This window comes from Arctopsyche grandis, chromosome 1, assembly GCF_051622035.1.
Source record: "Arctopsyche grandis isolate Sample6627 chromosome 1, ASM5162203v2, whole genome shotgun sequence".
NCBI lineage: Eukaryota > Metazoa > Arthropoda > Insecta > Trichoptera > Hydropsychidae > Arctopsyche > Arctopsyche grandis.
In genome coordinates this window covers 38,255,762-38,268,211 of record NC_135355.1, presented here as the reverse complement: position 1 = coordinate 38,268,211, position 12,450 = coordinate 38,255,762, and the positions used below count along the sequence as shown (strand labels likewise).

Here is a 12,450-nt window from a genome sequence, read left to right as displayed (position 1 = left end):
ATAATATTAAATAAACTAATTCAAGAGGAATAAATTAATTTACATAATAACTGACCAATTATTTAATTGTGTTAAACATAAGGTGTAGGATGTAAGAATGTAATTTGATTATTGATGCAATTATTAAAATGGTTATTATTAAAATTGAGTTGGATCTTTCTGGCGAGTTTAATAAGGAAAATTTTGGAACTAAAGTATCAGAAGCACAGAACGTATACAGGGTAGGTATGTCGGGACTTCAGGTAGATTTCGCTTAGTGTAAGTGCGAGCAGTGCGCACGCATAAGGTACAAGTGTCGTTAATCTGTGGTTCAGTCTGTCTGGCGCTTGTCGATCATTTGCACCGCATCGAAAAAAATATGTGCAAGTCTAAATCCATAGATGTCTCTATGGATTAATTCATTAATGAACTAATTGTAAATTTCGTGCTCTTCATCTTCTCGAAATACAGCGATTAATGTAATAAAAAAATGCTGCAATGTATGTAATTAATTGTCTAGGAAGGCGAATGAGGGTTTACCTGTTAGGCCTTCCTGGTATATATCTTTATTCCCTTCCCTTAAATATTCCCTTCTTTGTTGTTTTTTATTATTTGTAATTATTATTATTATCCGCTATTATATAGCTTATTATTTTTATGATTGTGCTAAATGTGTTGTTTGTGTATATACATATATGTATATATATATATATAATGCCACAATGGTCCAAACTTTAAAAAAATAAATAAATATCTATGTGAAATAAAATGAAATAATAAACATTTTTTTATTTCTTTTGTAATAATTTGTATTTATCATTTATTGGTGTATAAATTCACAAGTATAATAAACAAATTTGTATATATGTATATTTACTGTATCTTTGGTTTTATTATTATTGTAATAATAACAAAGTAAACGAAAATCTTTATAACTTGTTATTAATAGTATTACATAATGCATAACAATATTCCATTATTAGTTTGTGAAGTGACAGTAGATTACGAATAAATGAAAATGCTTAGAATTTATATAATATAATATAACGTAATATTTTTTTCGTCCACAGAAATCCATAGAAATTGTAGTGACAAATCTTTCCTTGCGACGATTTATCGCACAATGTACGGATTCACTTTAAGCAATAAAAAAAAAGAACTTTCACGTAACAAACTTTCAGTTAAATAATATATCATACAATAATAATAATAATAATAAAATAGGACAAAAATAACTTATTTCTTATATTGCGGAAGCACTCACAACGTTTCGAATGAAAACTTCTAAATAAAAACGTACAATTTAACCATCAATAACAATATTTTCACAGCGTTATATAATATTATAGAACAAATATTAACACGATTAATTTTGTATGTCAACAACGCTTAAATTCAACATTACATTGCTGGTATAAGACAGGATATATGTATGTATGTATTTATGTAGATATCATACAGGCAAATATCGAAAAATTGTGAGTGATATACCAACAGAGAGAACATACATATGTAACTCAAATATTCAATTTTATGTAATCAATGCGTACCGAAACGAAAGATGAATTTAAAGTACTACTTAAAAAAAATTTACATACATTAAATATCAGTCGAAGCAAGTTAAAAATATTTTATTTTTGTTTGCTTACGTAAATACATACATCCCTATAATGTGTATACGCAAGGATGATTTTTTTTATTATTTATTTTTTAATTCAATGAGAAGTTAATGACAAATATACATTGTTTTACATTAAATATCATATTTCACCTGTTTAATCAATACTTAGAATAGAATATATTTTATAAATTTAATTTGTTTTTTTTTTGTCTTTTAATTTACTTAGTAAATGTCTTATTTTTTAAATACTTTTTATTGATAATGTATAATTATGTATGTATATTGCGTCAATTAAACGCTAATGTTAACTTAACCCTCCACTAACGCGCTACCTATACAGTTACCTTATTTCAATATATATATATATATTTTTTTTTTTATGTCATATATTATTATTATAGATTACACAATGTTTCAATTACAAAAATAATTATCGAATTGCCAAATTCATGAAAATTATATTTTAATTTTTTTATTTGTTTTTTTATTTGCGATACTGACATACTTTATTATATATTTTTAAGGACTAAAGATGCTTGAAAAACCGTCACTGGCGAACGTTACGCCATTATGGCGGATACACCATAAATTTGGTCACACATTCCAGTGACGCAAAGTGCGACTGAACCCTTTTCCAATTTTGGGAAGACCTTTTATTTTGTTTTCAGTTTAACAAATATCTTCTACGACACAGTTTTTCCTTTTTTAAAAACGTTTAATATTCGTCCGTGTTGTTGCTTTTCAGGCGTAGAAAACTCAAAACGAAACATTTTCATTTCGAAACAGCAATTTTCATTTTGCGTCGGTGTATGTTGCACAACCAATTCGTGAAATTTCTTTATTACATGAAATTATCTTTAAAAAAATGCGTGGCTAATGAACAGACCAAGCCTGTTTCTTTGTGCGTGAAATTATCTAAAATACTATGCAGTGTATAGTATTCTTAAAAAAAAACCATCAATAAATGACTGTAAAATTTTACTTGATTTGAATTTCATTGAGCTTAATATAGGCACTTGATATTAATATAAGTAATGCATTGAAATACTTTTAAATATAACTGTGGCTATACGCAATAAATTAAAACCAACTTGAAAATGTACGAGCTTAAAAAATAAATAAACATCCCCTGTTTTAATTACAATGGCAAAAGTAAAGAATTTTCCGATAAGAATTTAATAGACCTATTTTTTATATAGTAAAATATTATTTGGCTTCGCTAAAATCATATGAGATAGTTTGACAGTTTGAACTATATGATATGAAGTTGTGATGAGAACATCGTCTGACATGTAAGCCGTCATCACGTCGATCTAACAGATAATCTTTATTTAATTTGAAAGGGTTTTGTTAGTGATTCAATTCATCAAGCACCATTTTGGAGATGTTTGTCTATTTTACAAACATAAGAGTGGAAGTGGTTCAATATCAGCTCACAAATTACGATTCTCAGAGAATTTCATTCAACTAATATAGTGAAACTAATAAAAAGCTTGTAAAAACAGAAAAGAGCCACTATTTACTTAATGCATTTTCTGAAATAACCTAAAAAATTCTACTAATTTTATGTAATCAGCATTTATTTTGCCAAAAGCATGTACAAGGCAATGAATTTGCACTGTTTATGAATAATTTTTTTTTTGTCAATGGCACATAATAAGCAATTTTACGGATTGGTTGTAGCATATGCATTCAGACGCAGATCAAACGGCACATCTAGCACATAAATTTTCTATACATAAAAAATATAAAAATACTTCGAAGATATATCCAACGTTATAATTTACAAAAGGGACTGAAGAATCTTGCATTTATTTATTTATGTAAATTTTATTCAAGCGGATTATAAAATTTATTTCATCATAAGTTTATTTACACGTAAACTATATGCGGTCTGTCCATAGTTTTGCGGTGCGGTATAGACTCGTATCCGAACTGCTGGTACATGTTCTCGCACAATTCCCCATTCATTGGCGCTTTGTTCATGGTGTGCCATGGGGGTGTACTATGGTACGTGTCCTGCATCTGTGGGGCCATCATCAGGTACCGATTGATCTCCACCTTGTCGTCAGAAGGCTTCTGATGATTTGCCCCGTACATTATGCCGTTGCTCATCTTGGGAAGGTTGCTCGTCAGGTCAGAGTCGGCCATCACGTGCTTTGACTTGTCTTTGGAACAACGCTTCATACCTCCCACATAGTATAGAATACTGACGACTATGCTGACAGTGACCCCCAGCAACAAGACTGCTGTCATGATCGTAATCCAGTTGATCGAACATCTAATCTCAGACTCGGGAACGTTCGCCAGAAGTGCGTTCTCCAAATGCTCTGGCGTCGTGCAACGTATGTCTGAAAAGTCTATGAAGATCGACGAATAATCAGAAGCATTTCCGACGGGTGTGGCATGTTTCGAATGCTCCTGTCCCAACTTCCACAGCCACAATAAGGAGCAGTTGCAATGGAGTGGATTTCCTGCCAGTTGCAACGATTGCAGTTGATCCAAAGGAAAGTGGGATGCTTGTAGGGTGAAGAGTGCATTGCTTTTTATAGAGATGTGCGTTAGTTTTGGGTTTCCGTGGAAGGTCTTCGTCGGAATTGTGCTGATTCGCAAATTATCGTTCATCCATATCCTTTCTAGGTTAATATTGTCGACGAATGCCCTAGAGTCTATCTTAGATACCTTCTCAAGTCTGCTCAGATGAAGGTGCCTCAAATTGAATAGGCTTTGAAACGATACTGGTGGTATTGATTCAAAGAAGTTTTCACTTAAAGATAAGTGGGTGAGGTTGGAGAGTTTAGACAGAGCTGCTGTTGGAATGACGGTTAGATTGTTCCGGTCCATATTGAGGTATTGTAGTGATATTAATCCATCGAGGCCAGAATGGTGAACTTCCGATATGATATTGTCGGCAAGTTCCAAACGCTTGAGGCGTCTTAAGTTGGATGCTGAAGACTCTCGCACAGTCTGTATAATGTTGCCGGATAATGTTAAATATTCCATATTAACCGTAAACACTAAGTTGTCAGTCGGTATTTCGAGCAGTTGGTTGTTGTCCAAAGTTAAAGTTTTTAAATTCACTAACGGTTTAAACAGTTCAACTTCGAAGCTCACTAGCCTATTGTTGGACAGCCTCATCTCCTGCAGCTGATGCAAGTCTTTGAACGCCAGCGGGTGCACGTTCGATATCCTGTTGTTGTCCAGGTCGAGGATGATCAAAGACTTGAGGCCTATGAAAGCGTTCTTCTCGATGCTGAGGATTGAGTTGTTGCTCGCGTTGAGGAAGACCAGGTCGAAGTTAGAGTCGAAGTTTCTGTTGCCGAGGGTGTTTATGTTGTTGTGGCTGATGTCTAGCGTTGTTAGCTTGGTGTAGAAGGCCAGGGTGAGCTGGACGCTGTGGATGTTGTTCCTGGTGAGGTTGATGTGGGTGGCTTCTGGGTTGAGCTGTATAGGGACGACTTCTAGGGCTGCTGCTACGCAGGCTGCTGATTTTGTGGAGTCGTCACAGCTACATCTTGGGGGGCAGAGCCCGTGGGCCCCGAGGGCGCCTGCGCCCCCGCCTGCACCCCCTCCGCGCCCCCATCCTGGGGATGCTGCGACTAGCCATAGCCATAGCGCGAACCTCCAAGCGCTTCGCCGCGCGACGGGTGCACGGACATGCTCCATACCATCGCGCGCAATCTGCACGACCCTGGAACGATAAAAAAAAAGCATTAAAAACCTTGAACGAAATCATAAATTGTATGTCAAATCAAAATATCACTAGATTTGAAGTCTTAAAAATAATTAAAATGCAGTAGATTTATTTTTATTTTTCATATATGCATGTATGTCCAGTGGTGTAGTCGGGGCAGGTTGCCGCCCTGGTATTTTTTGGAGCCAGGTCACCACCCTGGCACTTATTTATTTATTTATTTTATTCTAAACAGACCATTGTGGCATAACAGGAATTCCTAAAGCGCCACAATGGTCAAAAAATATAACACAAAAAAAAAACAAAATAACAATTAAACATAAATTAATACATAACGAAAATAATATACTCATCAATTATACATAAAAAAATACATTTGAACATAAACATAAATACATCCATACATAAACATAAAAAATAGCATTTAATAATAAAAGATAAAGTAAAAATATCAAATAAAATATAGCATAAGTAATGCCTTGCACCTACAGCCAGTTTCAATAAATATGTAAGAAACAACTACAAATACAAAACATCCCTGTAAGGCCCAAATGGAAGAGAGTTAATCAAAATTTCACTCATAAATCACAATCAATCATGAAAACAATGATGAGCGCAGACTACCAGATAAATGGGTTAGAGTAATTTCCGACAATTTACGCTCACTAAGGTGGAAAATATCACATTCAGTCTCGGCAGCAACGATTTCATTAAGAAGTCGAATAGCTCTTGGAATAGGAGCCATTCGAAAAAGGACTGTGCGGGCAGGAGGTACAGCCAGCAAATGATGATGTCTACCACGCACATAGTGATTAGGGACATAAAGTCCCAACTGCTCCAGCAACAACGGGCATGACGTATTACCACGTAAGAGCAGGAGAACTAAACGAATTAAAGAGAATTATACCCAAGCATGCCCAAAAGGAAAGGAGTGGGGTATAAACATAAACATTGTTTTTCGGGTACAATTAAAAAACATTTTGATTAAAATTTCAAATAAAATTTTGTATTCCAAATATTGTGAGCATTTTCGTTCTAACACTCGATGACCACAGTTGAATTGTAATCTGAGCACATTCAAAACTTTCAAAGGACGTTTAATGAAATTTATTGGCTTTTTTATCTAAAACCATCCAAAACTTCGAAAGAAAACATTCTTTGAACTATTGACCATACGTACTTGAGGATGGATAAAATGAGGGAACTCAGCTTAAATGAATAGTCATTTCTATATTTACATGTTAAAATTTGAAAGTTTTTTGAAATATGTATACATATGTACATAGTTTTAGCATTTCTAAAGGGAAATGTTGCTGTTGACACACAAACACGGGTTTTGCAAAATCAAAGATGTTGAAGAGGATGCATTATGGAAGTTTTTATAAAATATAAGAAAATACATCATAATTTCAAGAAGTAAGAATATTTGTTAATTATTATTTAATTTTTTTATAAATATTTGAACTACCAATATTAGGATACAACCTTTTTTTTAGTAAGGAAAAATGCGGGCGGGGGTTCGTAGAAATTAAACACTGACCTGGTTAATTTTATATTTAGCACTATACTACAGGGTATGTAATAGTGCCATGACAGATTACCCTAAAGGCGAAATCAGACAGCGATGAATGTGGCACGTGGCTTTTTTTTGATATTTTTAAACATAAAGAAAAAATGTGGCGTTCATGGGACGCATGCATGGGATAGTCCTTTCAAAACGTCACATTCGACATATGTCGTTGAAATTGTATGGTAGCATTTATCCTTGCTTGACAGTGATCTATACCAAAACGACCCTTTGGACCATTTTCGGTAAAATTGTATCCTTGCTTGACAGTGATAGATAACAAATATGGGATACTACCTACATATAGACTGAAGAAATGTGTAAGTGGCAATGATTTTTGATTTACTTTCCTTTATTACTGCATTATAGTGGAAAAAGGACTGCCGGTCGTGTGGCGCAGTGCAACTGGTCACATCACTGAACTAGTAATGAGCTGATAACAGCCAATAAAAAGCTAAAGCTAACTGACTGTAGCCCTCTATTTATAAATATAATATAATACATTGAAGTGTGGATTGGCCATAACAATATGAAAGAAAGAAAGATTGTCAATAGACATTTATCTGGTTTTCATTGAAACGATTCCAACAAATTGGCAGCACCGTGCTAGGGAATGATCCTATAACCATCAGTTGAAAGCATTATACGCTTACTACTGAGATATCTTGCCAGCGGTGATAGACGCAATTTACAAAAACGGGATTGTACAAAATCAATAAACATTGAAATAAATAAATATTAATGAAATGGCAATTCTAATATTACTTATATTCATTTTGTAAGGCATAATATAATTCCGGACCAAGAACTTTCTTATTTGACGATGAGATTTTCCTTTTTAATCTATTTACGTACAAAATTTCAAATATAGCTCGAATCCTAATATTTATTTAATAATAATAATAGAAGTATATTAAAGAATAAAGTTTTTGCTGTATGTTTCTCAATAAATTTTACAGAACCATTTAATTTATTTACAACTTGAGTTCCAATTATATACTGAAACATTTTTACTCACAAAACATATCTCGGAAAAAAGTTCGTCAAATAATTTCATTGAATTTAAAGTGAGTTTTAAATATTTTTTTAGGGTATTTATTTACAAGTTAAACGTAATAAAAATCACCAATATTTGAAAATAACTTTAAGTGATCATTGCAGCGTGAATACGTGTCTCGAAATTGTTGAAAAGTTGTGCTTGCCCTGCCCTTTTTTGCTCATTTTATATATGTATGTAATAGTAGAAAACTTTATAACGAGCGAGAAAAAGCGAGCAAACGTTACGGTTTGGTTTTCAAACACGGCAAAAACCAACTTTGTACATAATGTAAAATTTTCAGAAAAGAAAAATTTAACACTACAATTTATTGTCATCGAGGAATAAATAAAAAATTGTTTTGCTTTACAGTTTATTTATTTAATTTAGACAATTTTAATAACCTCCAATGAATTCCAATACAATGACAGAATATTTTTAACGTCGTTCCTCTTTTTTTTAAGTTTTTAAATTCGATTTTCTCCCAAACTACTAACTAAATCGGACTGAATTTTTTTTACATGTACTAGAAATAATAATTTTTACAAGTTTATATTTTTTAAATATTTTTATCTGAACCAGAATTAGTACTTTTACTCTAGAGAATCGAGGTTTTTTAAGGTTTTTCTCAAAAGCCTTTTGATTTATCGAACTGAAATTTCATATCGATCAGTTTAAGCTTAATACCAAGTTATGTATAAAATTTGGTAAGCGTCCGTCGACCAGAAGTGTCAGTTTACTCTTGTTCGATTTTTCTTCCACTATTTTTTTCGACCCCTTAAACATGTGTGGTCTTCACGAAAAAATTCAAGCATAATTCTTGTATCAATGTGATTACAATAAAAAAAAATCACTAAATTTAATAAACCGGAAGTGGGATTTTTTCCCTTTCCGGAAGCATCCGGAAGAAAGGTCAAAAATGTTGTCGCCTGGATCCTCACCCTTGAACGTATTAAGCTGAAAATTTATATTTATATTCTTTATGTACTAACTTAGATTTGGTAACGTTTTGGTCAGAATTCGTAAGCCGGAAGTAGTATTTTTTTTAAAACAATATTTCATTATTTTATTTTGACCTTTTAAATTATTTTAAGCGTCTTATTTTTAAGAAGAAAACAAGAAAAAAACCCATGGCGTGGACTAGTGGTTAGTATATTATGTTTTCGAGCAAAGTGGTCATAGGTTCGAGTCCCACTAGAGTTCCGGTGCTGGCCAGACCTTGAGTTGTGAATCCAGGTCGATCATTTCTTATCAGAGTTTGCCATTTTTTCTGATTTTCATTGATTTTTCTGATTTTCATTGATTTTCATTGGTTCCCGTAAAATTGGCATCTCATTTTCTATATATCTTAAGTCTATTAAGTAATTTTAAGTCTTGAGGTTCACCATTTTGATTATAAAATGCTGCAAAAATTTCTCCATATTTCTCCAATTTCACTGTGGATGTTTATATGAATTCGCATTGTATAAAATGCTTATGTATGTATATATTGATTGATTATATTGTATCTGTATAAGGAGCGTTGATTATATTGTATCTGTGTTATTAATCCACAAGAATAGTAGAAATATGATTTTTCTAAGTGGAATTTTATTTAATTCTCATATAAAGATAATTTAATATATTATCCCTATTAATTCAATTCAGATTCGTATAAATACGAGTAAACACTAGTACGAGCTTTTTGCTCACAATTTGAATTACCGATTTAAAGTTCAGCACACTTCCAATTAACCCTTTTAAACAAAAATAAAAAATAGTATGTTCAGAACACTATCTCAATAAACATGTTTCAATAGAAAATACTCAATATAAAATAGTAATAACAGTGGTAAAAAATCCCAAGTGAAAATACGTACTTTTGACTTTTGATTTGAACTGAATGACTACTTAGAGAGATTTGAAAGCTGAAAAGTACTACAAATGGAAGATCAAATACCCGACTATAGATTCCAATATTCATTTTGAACAGAAAATTGACAGATTTTGAGACATCGACCGAACAACAACAAGATATAGAAAAATCGCGCGATTTAAAAAACTCATATATGTATCTCTGAATCTCGAGCCAATCAACATTCTTTATTACCAGATTCGTGTTTACTGGGCATAAATCTATAAGAAAAGTCATATCTCGTCTCTGAACCATTTTCCTTGTCGAACAGTGTTATCATTCATTTCAAAAGCACAATCAAAAACCACCGAAGCATAATGTAAATACATAGCTGAAATTTTGAAAAGAGGATTATCAATCTAATTGAGTTTTCTCAATAAATCTTATACATATGTATGTACAATCCGTTTTTTTTTTTTGAAAGATTTTAAAATAAATATTAATATAATAAGATGAAACAATATTTGCTTGGCATCTTCAAACAAATACAAATACTTATGTACCTACATAACATACATATATACTATGCATGAAGAGCGGCGGACTCATCTGACATTTTAAGTGTTTGAAATATTCATCAGGTATATTTTAAAAATTAAATAATATGATACTGTAAATCGAGAAAAATGCTCTTATAGACTTTTTCCCTCATAGTGGACGTATATTGTAGTAGCGAAAAGGTACTAAATCGCACTAATTGCACTCGGGTGCATAGTTGGTTCGCGGGGCAAAGCGCGATTACATTTCGCCAAGCACTGGGGCGAAGTATTCTTCTGTCGGAGCCAACGGAGGGGTAAGATCACTACCAGAGGAAGATTTATCGCCGGCAATTTATCTGACAAACGTTTCGCAATTAATTCGCGGAAAAACTTAACATGAAGCGTGCAATAGTAACGCCCAGGCCGTCCCCCTTCACGGTGATATATCGCGACGCGAATACAAACGACACGAAACTAAACTTAAATCGACTATACATATGTTCGTATAAACAAAACATTGGTTCTTAACTGCTGGGTCATGAAATTGTGACAATCCAAATTTTACAGCCGCTTTGTAGAAGGTTTCTACTGAATTAATAATATAAAGGTTAAAACAAATCTTTTAATTTTAGAAAAGTTAATCAATACTACATATGTACATATGACCACAACATTTTCTAGGTTGGACTTCAGACTTCAGTTAGATATATTAGTTTCACTCTGAAGAAACTAAACGAAACTATACACACCGGTGAGATAAGATGTATCTGAAATAGTTTTAGTCCCATTTATCGATCGGTACAGACCACACAGTAGTTATTTACAACTTGAAACTCTTCTTCTTCTTGTTAATGCCTTGTCCGCATCCTGACGTTGGCGACCACTTCGTCGATTTTTGAAGATATCCGCATCGGTCTTTCAGCGGCTCGGAACAGCTCTTCGGCGCCCATATCGGTCCACATGCGCATGTTTCGAAGCCAAGATAACTTTTTCCTGCCAATCCATTATTTTCCCCATGGTTATCAAACGGAGAAATTCGTATTTTGGACCCCGTATCATTCTCCATCTTTCTCCACTTGATGACAGAAACAAGTTCCCTGCCTCTCCCCATCATGCCGAGTACAGTTTCTTTTGACATCTTTTTGGTCCACGGAATCTTCAGCATACGCCTGTAGACCGACATCTAAAAAGCTTCGATGCGGCTGATCATCTTGGTCTTCAGAGTCTACGTCTCACATCCGTGTAGTAATACTGTCCAGACGTAGCTCTTCGTGAATCTCAACCGCATATAAATATTGAGATGCTTGTTTGTAAGCGCCGCCTTTATTTTTATAAATCCTGTTCTAGCCATCTCGATGCGGATTCTTAGATCTTCATCTGGGTTCATCTCTTCATTCAGCCAGGTACCCGGGTATTTGAATCTTTTTACTCTTTCTATCACCTCTCCATCCAAAGTTAGATCACCGGTGTCTGTTTGCATTCTATCTACTATCATACATTTTGTCTTCTTTAGATTTATGCGCAAACCTGTTCGATTGCTTTCTTGATGTACACGGTCTAGAGATCTTTACAGGTCTGCTAACTTTTCAGCGACTAGTGCCTTGTCATCAGCATATCTTATATTGGTAATCGTCTCGCCGCCCACCTTGATGCCCTTCGCCTCTTGGAGGGCATCGTGGAAGATGGATTCGGTGTAGGTGTTAAAAAGAGTAGGTGATAGGATGCATCCTTGCTTGACGCCCCGTTCTATAGGAATCTTGAAACTCTTGAACTTGAAACTCGCCCCCATTCAAAGAGACGTCAACCGCCAAATGTCAAATCTGACACAATTGGCCATAAGACAACATTTAGACCCACTTCGCGCCACGAGGTTTAGTACGACAATCGTCAATATACATGAGAGATAAAATTTTAAATATATACATATATGAGAGACAATGAAGACCTTTAAAGCAAATTTTATAAAATATAGAGTGAAAAAAGAAAAATTTATAGGTGTTTAAACATTTAAAATCTGACAAAGCGAAAGGGTGGCGAAAAACGATAGGAAGAGTGTGGATAAATACGGCAATGTGGATAATAGACGTCATCGAGAACGATAATGGAGTATTTTCAAACGTGTATATTACGATTATTTTTCAACATCGTAATGGCTTATTTGATTTCCACATATATTGATA

At 33.6% G+C, this 12,450-nt stretch overlaps 1 protein-coding gene across 2 annotated transcripts in view; it reads right to left on the bottom strand.

Annotated features, from left to right (window-relative positions):
- Positions 1 to 2,090: 2,090 nt before the first annotated feature.
- The window catches only part of Fili (Fish-lips), a 181,655-nt gene continuing 171,295 nt past the window's right edge, over positions 2,091 to 12,450 (bottom strand). For both annotated transcript variants that reach the window (XM_077426905.1, XM_077426913.1), the window contains one exon: positions 2,091 to 5,291. In XM_077426905.1, the coding sequence (XP_077283031.1) occupies positions 3,473 to 5,266 (1,794 nt within the window). In that variant the 5' untranslated portion in view covers positions 5,267 to 5,291 and the 3' untranslated portion in view covers positions 2,091 to 3,472. The remainder of the gene's footprint in view (positions 5,292 to 12,450) is intronic.